This window comes from Barbus barbus (genome assembly GCF_936440315.1).
Source record: "Barbus barbus genome assembly, chromosome: 24".
Classification (NCBI taxonomy): Eukaryota; Metazoa; Chordata; class Actinopteri; order Cypriniformes; family Cyprinidae; genus Barbus; species Barbus barbus.
In genome coordinates, this window is record NC_136752.1 from 13558438 (window position 1) to 13570779 (window position 12342).

Sequence of the window (12342 nt, forward strand, 5' to 3'; positions counted from 1 at the left end):
GAAAAGCGTGAATAGCGTGTTAAGATACTACTTTGTGTAGAGGAACCCAAGACATGATGCATTTTAACTCACATAGCTTTCAGTTCAAATGGACTATTCATGACACGGATGTATAACAATAAATACAAGGAGAAAAGAATACAAGCTTTTCATTGCATTAGTAGTGCTTATTTGGCTAAAGAAAATGGAATGCATGGACAGTTTCATTCAAAAGAGGTAAAATACTATAAAAGACAAATAATTCAAATAAATAGTGTCCTCTGTTGCTTGTCAGTTTGGACCTGAGAGGTAAAGACAAAAGTGACACACAGGGACCAACAGCACAACACAGCGCACGTATTTGACAGTAAATGAGCTCGGTTTGCCCTTTTGATTAATACTCTAGAAGATAGATTTTGAAGTTACCCAATGTGTTAGAAAGGCCTATTTTATTTGCAGTTGGTTGCTTCACTCGAAATCCAATGAACTTTGTAGAAAGACAGACTTGAAGTTGACATTTTCTTTCCCTGTACATCTCAATTTGATGGTGCTACAGTGTTAGAAATCAAGGCAATCTCCTACAATACTTTCTGGCCCATTTAATGCCTGCTTTATTTTTCAGTAAGGCAATATTTCCACCCCATGTTTGACTCATTAGGGGTTTGGGTTGTGCTTTGTGCAGCAATAATCTCAGGTGAATGGTTTAAAATCACTCACATGGCACTTGCTATAAGGGGCCAAATGTGCTACCGAATGCACAAGCTAAAATTATGCTTACATTGAATAATGTTACAAAACTAACAAAATCACCTTACAAGACTTGGAAAGTTAATTTGAATGCTACAACTGGCCATAGACTTATTCGTAGGCACAATTAAAGGCTCTCCCAGAAGAACCTCGTCACTCTTTGTAGGTATACAAACACGTGACACGTCTCTTCAAAGCATACAGATCTCAGATGTGCTATTATGGAAGAAAATAATTAAGGCTAATTTAATAAACAGTGGATTATCAAGCTATGTCAAACAGTGAGGAGATACAACAACAAACCCAAGCAAAATGAAACTGATGTGGTACAGAAATGACCAACAATCACTTTAATCTCACAGTTCTCTCTTAGAGCAGGCACACTATGTTTTTCATTCAGTTAAACACATCTTAAAGCTAAACGATATCTCCTGGTAATACAAAGACATTTGAAGAACGTGTGGGTTCTTTTGGTTGTAAGGGAAAATTTGGCTAAATAGAAAGAACCCCGTGCTTTACTAATGCAGGCAAAAAAATGCGTTTCTGTAACAAGGCGAGACTCAATAAACCGACAGTATATTTTCTCGGTAATGTGGTTTCTTTTTCTCTTGTGGTGCACTGGTAGACCTGTCCACAATGAAAATTCACTAGTTTTAAAGGGATAGTCAATCCAAAATGAAAATTGCCCCATGATTTACTCACCCTCAAGCCATCCTAGCTGTATTTGAATTTATTCTTTCAGATGAATACAGCTAGAGTTATATTAATAAAAAAATATCCTGCCTCTTCCAACCTTTAAAATGGCAGTGAATGGGGGTTGAGATTTTAAGTCCAATAAAGTGTATCCATCGATTATAAAAAGTGCTCCACATGGCTTAATAAAGGCCCCGAAGCGAATCGATGCATTTGTGTAAGAAAAATTTCCATATTTAAAACTTTATAAACCATAATCTCTAGCTTGTGCTAACTGTCATATGCAGATACACGAGAGAGTGGCATTCCAATAGATGACTTAGGACATAGGCGTAAAGGTTTGTTTACAGCAAAGGAAATATAGTCTCCTCTTGGCTTATATAAAAATCCTCTGACATTTCTCTTTACAAATCCTTGTTTTGTACTTCTAATTCATGACTGGAGTTTTGTTTTGCTCTCTCCACAGCGCTTCTGCTACTCTCTTGTGAACACGTGTAAAACAGTTATCAGAAGCAAGAGATTATAGTTTATAAAGTTTTAAATATGGATATTTTTCCTACACAAATGCAACAATTCGCTTCAGAAGGCCTTTATTAAGCCCCCGGAGCTATGTGAAGCACTTTTTATGATGGATGGACACACTTTATTGGACTTCATAATCTCAACACCCATTCACTACCATTATAAAGCTTGAAAGAGGCAGGACATTTTTTAATATAACTCCGAATTTATTTGTCTGAAAGAAGAAAGTCGTATACTCTTACAGTAGGATGGCTTGAGGGTGAGTAAATAATGGGGTAATTTTCATTTTTGGGTGAACTATCCCTTTAAGTACTGCTCACGTATATCAACTTCGTATATATTAAACATCAAACATGGACAATAGGAACAGAATCACACATTCTGAAACAGTGGGAGCTGTTCTGATTGTGATTGACTGCATTGCTTCAGGCCTCATTTAAAAGGGATAATTCTCCCAAAAATGAAAATTGTCATTTACTCCAAACCTGAATGATGTTTTTTTTTTTTATTTCTTCTATGTAAGAAGAAAAATGTCAGCTGTTTTTGCCTATATTATCAAAGTTAATGGCATCCAAAGTTTTCAATGGGTTTCTATGAGTTCGGAATGTAAATGATTTTCATTTTTAGGTGAACTAGGATAAACATTAGACAAATTCCTTGTCGCTAAAATCCTGTTGAGTCACGCCATGTTAGGACAAGTCTAGAGGGTTCGAAAATATGGAAAATGAAATGCTTCCAAAATCTTAGGTACAGAAGGACAAAAAGCCAAATCCTGTTGGGTTTTACAGACACAAAAGCAGCGTACCATTGTACTATAAATGTTCAATCATTGTACCAACAAAGATCTACATCTCAAAAAGTGCAGGCAGGCTGAATCCCACTTTATGCACCAAGAATTTCCTAACTAAATGAATTTTTCTTAATAGTTACATAGACAAACAAGAGGATTGACAAAGTGTCAGTTTGAGGCAACAAGTAGTAAACAACTCGGAGAGGATTGTAAAACATTGACAATCTTTCAAATACTGTGTTCAGTTCACACAGAAGCTGTTCCTCAGGGGTTACAAATGTATACTGTACAAAGTATAAAACTTCTGTCAGACCAACTTAATTCTAAATAATATCTATCCCTGTTTTTTTATTAATGTAGCGTACATGCAAGAGGTGTACACAACTTATCATGCTATCGGTACAGTGCATGCTTTCAGTACCATGTGTCCACTGGATTTAATTTTACTCTTCCAAGCAGCTGGGGTTGGATACCAAGAGCTAACCTATCGATTCTAATCAAGGTAGTTACTGTAAATTAGGACTAAGGCAACAATGTTCCATATTACAGAACAGGAATCATGCAGATTAAAATGCTCATGGCCACTACTGTAGACACATAACTGCACCATCAGGCCACGTACAGCAGTGTCAGCTACAATTTCAGGTAATCAACAGTGGAGGCCTGACATTCACTCTTATTTAGAATGACTTTTCAGAAAGATGCAAATGAAACGGGTGCCAGACTTAAACACATGCTTGTACAAGTGGATGAATACAACTATCTGAATAACACACTGTCACAAACAGAATGCAAAACTACACTTTGTATTAATTGTGTTCCAACACATAAACATATTTTATTCTAACTGAGATCTCAAATTTGGTCTCTCTCTTATTAATAGAAGATGCCTTTAAGTATAGCAGCGTTTAATGAAAAAGTGCAGAGCCAAATGTTGGGTTTTCATCATTCCTTTTTCCTAATCTACAATTGCACTTACTCACTATCACTTAGTAGCTAATAATACACCAAGTAATATACGTTGGAGCGGAGGATTCTCGGATGCAATACAATAAAACCTCTGGTAAAGCTACAGGTTACCTCTAAATTGTGTAAGTGCTTTTCAATATTGGCAATAAATAATTAAAGGCCTCTAATTATCAATATAAGCTCAAATAAATTCACACTGTGGTATTTCTCTCTGGTTAAAATTGATCCTGAATAGTCCTAACTGTGCTAATACAGTACCAGTGAGTCTTTCCTCTCCAATATGGGGATTCGTTAATTGGAAACTTTACGTTAACTCTAACGTATACTTCATTGGCAAGTGTAAGCTGCCATCTAAGAAACTCACCTAATTTTGTAAGAATGCTCACTTTTTATAACTCTCTCTTAGTCTTTGTAATATATTTTATTTATTCGCCTTTTTACATGCTCCACCCTCTCTGTTCTGCAGGTACTTATCTAACTCCGCCTCTCGCTTCACGGCTTCTGGGTTGATTTTTGGGGCACCAGGAAAACATACCAGCACCACACTCATGTTGTCTCGACTACCCTGTTGAGAGATAAATAAACAGAAAGAATGCTCAAGTTAGACTAATAACAGTTTACAATGTTAGAACCATCAAGTAAAAAGTATACACATTTATTATATAATATAATTTGATTTTACAAAGCAAACAATATTATTTACTTAAAAAAAATAATGTCACATTTTTGGAGTCACACCACATGACACATTTTACAATGAGAACTAACTTTGTCTTGTCAAACAGGTCAATGTTTCTGATATTTAACATAAGAAACACAGTCATGAAGGTATGCACTGCAGGGTTCTGATATCATTTCCTTTCGTAGTTTTTTTCCTGTGTATGCTTCTGCATGTTGGTTGCACCACATGACTTTTGTTTTGGTGGACGAAAGCTTTTGAAATATTAATAAGCAGCAAAGCAAGATTTTTTCCCTGCAAAATTATAAAAAATTATGCCAATCAACTTAACATTTTCTTTTCAATATTTTTAATGAGACTCTTCCCCCTTTATTTTCATATCAGGGACCATTTTATTTAATTAATTAATACCTCTTTCCATAATTGATTTTAATTGAGAAATTAAAAACACTTCCATATTGGTGTATTTAAGTAATTTTATGCATGAATAGCATTTTAATGTATTTTTGATCAAATTATTAGATGCAAGTAAAAATGACCCCTTAGCATCCAATTCAAATTGACCTTACCTTGTACAAACATGTGTCCACGATCTCATTACACACTCTCTCCAGGTCCTCTGTCACTTCTAAGCGTGAACGCACAAAATCACACAGTTCTTCGTTCGCCATGACGTCCCAAATTCCATCGCAGGCCAGCACCACAAATTCATCCTCAGCCTCAGAGCGTTCGATCTCATACACTTCTGGCTCCGGGGACACCAGCTGCTCAGTGGGGCCTTTCCCATGCACGCACTTATAGTCGAAGTCACCGAGAGCACGGGAGACGGCGAGAGAGCCGTTGACCCTCTGGATCATAACAGAACCACCTGCGTTCTGGATTCTCTCCTTTTCCAGGGGGTTACTGGGCTTGTGGTCCTGGGTGAAGAAGTGAACACGACCCTTGCGGCTCAGCAAGGCTCTGGAGTCACCACAATTGATGAAATAAAAATGATGAGGGGAAATCATCACACCCACCGCCGTGGAACCGCTGCGGTCTGCCCCGTGTTTGCGCTCAGACATGGCCCGCATGTGCTCGTCAATCTGCAAGAAGCCTGTGCGGATTCCACATTTCACTCTCTCCGCAGAGGGCTCAGCATTAATTGAGTCCCCACCTCCTGAGCAGCCTCCCCTGAAGTCCGGGTTGCTGGTGATGTGTTCCAGCAGATGCTCACAGCAGTAACGAGCAACCTGAGAGCCTGCATGCCCATCGTAGACGGCAAAGAAAGACCACAGGCTGAGGCCGTAAGGCAGCCCTATCGCAGCTGTGTGTGCGTCCTCCATCTCTACACGCCAGCCCTGCATGCTGCTGAGTCCGTAGCGCAGGCAGTTCCCCTCCCCATGAGCATTGTGCTTCTCCATCTTTGGCTTGTCTAAGAACGCACCCATTCTTCTTATTTTGCTCTGACACAAACACAACCACAAAACAAAGTAAGTAAAGGTGCTCCATTAAGACATAAGTGACTCTCATTCACTCAACACTGACAAAATGACAACATCTTATTCACACATCTGATGGATATGCTATGATGATTTATACAATAAGCCACAGGTGCGGCAGGCTTCCAGTATCAAGTAAACTGTTTAGATAAATGTCTGTTATTACGTCAATGGAGTAAACTTGTTTGCCTACAAACCTACTTTTGTTTATATTTTAGCTTCTCTTTAAAAAAAAAAAAAAAAGAACGAAAAAAGCCCTTTAGACGCTAATGCAGCAAAATGAACAAACCTATATGACATTAACGCAACAGTGATGTTTACTAATGAAGCCACTGCCTTATCAGCATATGCGAACTGCTGCACAGCCAGATAGCATTAAGAGGCTAGCTCCAATATTTCATGTACGTCAGACTGACATAATATCACTTACCCAGCTTCTTCGTGGTCTTTGCTGGAGGAAGAAACACCGAGGCACCAGAGCCGCGGGTAAGAGCCTTAATATCAGTATGCTGGGCCAGATAGCAAACACTATAAACCAGCGCTCACAGCCACAACACCCATCAATCGATGGCTAGCCAATTAGCACGCAAACTAACGTCAAAACAGACAGAAATCAATTACGAAAATATATATTTTTTTATAAACATATGAAAAGCATCACATGAGCCCGTTAAGGCAGTCAGCAGCTGGGCGGTGGGGCATTTCTGGCTCCGGATTTTAGATTTTCCCGAGGGGGGGCTACCGGAGCCTCTCGCTCAGAAACACCTCTCTCCGCGCGGATGGGTTTGTTTGGGACCCGGATGCTGCAGCGGATAGTGCGTGTTCCGCTCGCGCTATTATCATCACTGCCACGCAATCGAGGGCTAGAAATAGATCCATTGATGAGAATGAAGGACCGGGTCTTTATATGGCGTATAGTCTTTATATGTTTACAAAAGCGCGCACTGTCGTGTAAATCCATGTAAGGTCGTTACCCGACAGAAACAATGGCATTTATAAATACATTTAAACATTTTACTTATTATCATCGAGTTTGAAAACGTGGCGCATGATGAAACGTATGATTCTCACTGAATTAACAGCAATCACCATGTGACCTCGATCATGTTCACTGACCGACCAGTCGTTACCATAGGCCTTAAAATAATAATAAAGATAAAAATAGTTTGACACATGATCAATAATTTTCATCATATTTTTAGAGTGGGCATTTTTACTTGACTGTAGGAGGCTTTCCGTGTCGGTCGCTTCGTTATTTTAGCTAACTTATACAAAGAAAGACATTACGTTATGCTGCTTTATATTGCAAACTTGTATTTGTTATTATAGTTACATTTTTATTGTAATCATAAACATACTGGATTTACATAGCCCACTGGTCTTTAGTTATTTATCTATAACAAGGAAATAGCAGGCTTTAGACGCTGAGGTGTGCTGGTTGTAGCCTACTGCAACACAAAGAGCACATTAGACTGTTTTTCACCCTTTTTAGCTGTGATTGCAGTCACTAGATGTGTAGGCTATCCATGGTGCTGCTGTTTACGAGGCAGGCTGCATGTTTTGCACAGAAATGTATATCGCATTTCGGCTAGCTAGGCTACAGGTTATTTAATTTGCATTGAGTGTGCACGTCTCATAGTCAACGACATTTTTACACAGGCATTAGAAAGTAGATCTACAATATAAGCCCTTAATTTGGTTATCTGCCGTTAATGGTATGTCCAAGAGAAATAGTAAAGTGAATGTTTTAGGCAATGTTAACATGCCATTTGACCACCCATGAACACTATAGAAGTCCACAGAATGCATAGTGAGTGTCACAATGCTTTTGTATCATGATATAGACCTATACAAGTCTGCACTTACTGTAATGCTAATAACTGGAGGTAAATAATTCATGTAAGTCCAAATTAAAAGCTTACATAAAAAATGTGCTGTCTGCAGGGTGACTTAAGTGTGTTGCTCATAACATGATGTGCACTTAGGGTAAGTAGTTTCTAAATGTCAAAAGCATTATAGACCTGAATGAGGTAACCTTCCGTTAGATTGCTGTTGTGATGCTGAATTGCACTGCTTCCAAGATATATACTGAAACAAATATTTCCATAAAGCTATTATTATCAGGATTTTCCACTACACTGTGTTAATATATGTCCTATTTTGCTTCAGGGCACATATAAACAGTGGACATCTGCATTGTACCAAAACTGTTTACCATACAAAAATGAAACAAAATGCACTCAAACAGAGAGATTAATTTGACCATAAGCCCCAAAATATGCAAAATTATTAACATGATATGGCTGCACAGGAGACGCGAGAAATTCAGTTTTTAAACATTCACAGAATTTCTAAATGTTCTTGGCAGCCAATAATTCACTGCACAAAAATATTTTTATTGCTATCTTAAGCTGCATTTTATCAGAACAGACCTGCAACAACCCATTTTGGGGTTGTGACTGACCAGTAAAGATCCACTGGAATTAGCTATAAAAATGCCACTCTTCTTGATTCTCTGACCATGTGAAGCATGTCAGATATGAAGCAAGTATGAAGGTTATGTACAGAATGATTTGGATGAATGACTTAGAAAGAGATGTATGAACACCAACCACTGAATTGTCAGACTGCCTACCAAATGGCCAACCACAGGTGAAGTATCCAGAGCAACGTGCCACAACAATGACGCCCTCTTTCCAAATTCCAGACAGTGTATTTGGACCCTGTTGTCTAAAACAATAACAGCTGCAGTGAAAGTGGCAATGTGTGAGGCTAACCAAGTGACTCACAGTTTACTGTCATCACTCTTAAAAACATCTTCTGTCTCAGGAGATCATACAAACAGGGTAACACCTGAAGAAACTGATATAAAAACATTAGCTTAGCAAAAAAAAAAAAAAAAAAGGACACTACAATATAATATTAATACTGAAGTCCTTGGGGGTCATTTTCAGTACAGTCGGTAACATGACACACAAAAACTTTATCTGTCTGTCGAGATCATGAAAACTGCACCTGTGTTGGGCTGTTGCCTTGTTCTTTGCCAGGCCATAATTGAAATGTTATTGCCAATCTCTCCCTTTCATCTTTTCTCCTCTCCACCTTTTCTCAAGGACAAAGGAGCCACATTGCTATCCGTTTATGCACTGAAAAGCTCTCAATAAAGAGACAAAAAAGACACTTTCTCTGTCTCATGGCCATGTTTTTGCATTGTTTTGCATTATGTATTATTATTTATTATTATTAAATTGTCTGCCTTTTTCTCCTCATAAATTTGCAACAAACAATTGTTCTGTCTGTATTTAGGATCAACATTAACATGTGATAAGATGCTTTGTTTTATTAAAAATACAAAAATCCAGATGATCAGTGATAAAAAAAAAAATCCAAAAACAATTATTTTAAAGTGTTTTGCCATTACAAAACTAACATTAAGATTAGAGATTAATGTTTCATATTCAATCTTCACATGACCCCTCACTATTGCTCCACAATGCATGTCGTTTAAACAACAAAAGGAGACATCTCAGCTCTTTTTGTTGTTGAACCCTGACAAGACCAACCAAATGGACATCACCCAAATGAACAACTACAATATTAGATGTAGTAGACTTAATGACACAAGATCATTTTTGGTCTTAATACTGTGTAAAAGTCCTTTCCAGTGTCCTTAATTCCAGCAAGGGATTACAATCTAAAGACACTGGATTATCAATACCAACTGGGCTCCGCTGTAATACGGGCCAAGTAAAATGGCACACACAAATCCATGGCCTAATTTTTACACTTGTTTATTTGCTGTAATTCTAATCTGACACAGAGAGTTCAGATGGTTTGTGCATTGCAGTGCAGTTGACAGCAGCTGAGTTTATTTCTATGTGAAGATAACAACAAAACAATATTTTTTGGGGATTAACTCCCTTTGTTTTTGTCTTTCAGTATCTTAAATTGTGTTTTTTTTTTTCTTTTTCTGGTGGACAGTACTGTGGTAGCAAAAGTGTCTATTATGAAACACACACACACACAAATTTTACTAAAATGCTTTTAGATATGTACATATATATATATATATCATATTTCAGGAGTGAAAACTTAAAATAATATATTTATCTATGAAGTATGACATGAAATGAATAAAATAATAATAAAGCATAAACAAAAGCAATTCAAATTTTATACTTAGTTTATTTATATATTTTATACTTAAAGTATAAAAAACTTAATAAAAAATGTTTTAAAATAAATTAATTAATTAAATGAACTGAAAATGTTTACAAAACATAATGAAATGTTGAGTGTAAATTCCACCTTTATTTATGACAGGAATTCCCACTTTAACATCAAGAGCAGTGTGTAGCCTATGTTTTATTTCTCATAAAACATAAGTATGATTGTTAAACAATGAATTCTATCAGTAGATCAGAGTTTTATCAAATAAATATTTTTGCTAAGAACTATGAAACACCATATTGTAATTTTATCACAAAGCTGGAAGACAAACACAGCAATAATAAAAAAAACAACTATACATTCTTTGTATGATTTCCTTAACTGGAATGTTGACTTTGGACAGGTCTAACTGAAAATTACTAATTTCCCTTTTTAATGTTTCTTCTTTATACATAATAGTTGTAATGTTCACACATATTCCATCCTATTGAATAGCTCATTATCCATGCATAGGAGGGAGGTGAGAGAAAACAATAAAGGAGAGGAATAAGTTGAGTGCAGTTTTTGAGAAGTGGAGCATTGCTGCAACTGATTAAACTATTCATGCTCTTTATGTAAATTCAAATTAGTGGAAAGCAGTAGCTCATTGACATGTTCATATAGTCAGCTTGGCACTGCATATGTGCAGGCATGTGTATGTGAATTAATTTTAGACTCTCTCACTTGATTGGTCATCAGCTTCCACTGATGTGAGGCTGCATAGTCAGAATGGTGAACAAATCAGGAGGCTTGACTCCTCAGACTGCAGTTTCCAAAAGCAGCCACTAATGCAGAAAAATGAAAGTGCACTTATTACAGAAAATGAAAGTGTATTATTACTGATGCATATGGCTGACCTGCCCATATTTTTAAGTGCTATCAGTGTGTATTAAAATCGACAGATGCTGTATTTCCGTCAGTGCATATGTGCATGATTACATGACTACATCCATGACATTGCACATTAATTAAACTAGAACAATTGTGAAAATCCATCTATTTTTATTAACAATTATTTTGACCACACTGATCATGAGAACCTTATTTTATTTCAAAGGGTAGCTGATGCCACCTAGTGACAATGTGGTGGTAACTACTAAATGCAATACCTCTAACAGTATTTTTTTTTTACAATTTAAATGATTATTAATTATTATGTATAATAATAATCTTTCTAATAATAAATTATTTGAAATGCATGATGTCTAAATGCAAAAAATAATGCAATAAACAAACAAATAAATATGTTTAATATACATTAAATATCACCTATAAAATGAATAAAAATTAAATTGAAATTAATTATTAATTATTGTATGCTTTACATTGTATGCTATTTTTCTTATTGCACTAATATTTAATTATATAACTCTTCTAATAATAATTATTATAGAGAAAACAGTTTTTTATAATAATTATGAATACATTTATAACAATGCCACCCAATACAAAATGCAACAACATTAAATGTTCTAGCTTTAATAATAGTTTAGTCAGATACAAAGGATCGTCATTTCTTTTCTCCATAATTTAAATGTTATGTTGAGTGTTTGAGTGGATCTGGTCAGGGTCAGAAAGATGGTTTTATTGAATTCATCAGTGAAAGAGCAGTTATAATGAATAGTTGTTTACAGGGGCATTTAATGACATGAGACAAGTGAAAAAAGCCATAATGGTCCAAGGGCAGAGCAATACACCATCCACTTATGATTTGCTCAGAAGAGATGGAGAGGAAGGTCACTGCATGCATGCTAGACTGAGTGCAGAGCATTCTGTTGCTGCTGTTGTTTCTTCTATCCTGGTTTTACATTCATTTGTGACCAAGCTAGCTTTCATTTTTCTTCTTCTTCTTCAGATTTCAGACTTCTTTCATAAGTGAAATCTGCACTGTACTAATAGAAAACATTTTCAAGAGCAGTCAACTAGGTGTCTGTAAAATGCAATGTGACACAATGAGGAATTGGTTGTATTTCAACAGTAAATGCACAGTAAATGAAATGCTCTTGGTATGTAATATATAACAGAAAATGTATGGATTATGGTGAACCCACTGTAAATGAAAAGAGTTTCTTTATTGTAAGTATCGATGTCATTTATTTAGTTAAGACTGATTGTTTTATACAATATTTAGGGTGTTTCTTTAGCTTGAGGCACATTTATGTCTCAAAGAGGATTTTTTTTTTTGACTACCAACCCTGAAAAAGGTCTGCTGTAGTTACCTCTGAAACCACAAGATGCCACCATTTCCTAAAAAACCTAGTAAGACCCATGACTAC

At 36.4% G+C, this 12342-nt stretch overlaps 1 protein-coding gene across 1 annotated transcript; it reads right to left on the minus strand.

Annotated features, from left to right (window-relative positions):
• Window positions 1-2455: 2455 nt before the first annotated feature.
• Window positions 2456-6654, minus strand: ppm1ab (protein phosphatase, Mg2+/Mn2+ dependent, 1Ab). Its single transcript, XM_079375368.1, has 3 exons — window positions 6288-6654; window positions 4949-5821; window positions 2456-4265 (listed from the first exon to the last, which is right to left on the minus strand). The coding sequence occupies exons 2-3, from the start codon at window positions 5804-5806 to the stop codon at window positions 4122-4124; spliced, it is 1002 nt and encodes a 333-aa protein (XP_079231494.1). The 5' UTR covers window positions 5807-5821; window positions 6288-6654; the 3' UTR covers window positions 2456-4121.
• Window positions 6655-12342: the final 5688 nt, after the last annotated feature.

Coding starts and splice junctions, on each gene's coding strand:
- ppm1ab (XM_079375368.1), bottom strand. CDS start 5,806: ATGGGTGCGTTCTTAGACAAGCCAAAGATGGAGAAGCACAATGCTCAT. Junction 4,266..4,948: donor TGGACACATGTTTGTACAAG/GTAAGGTCAATT, acceptor ATCTCTCAACAG/GGTAGTCGAGACAACATGAG.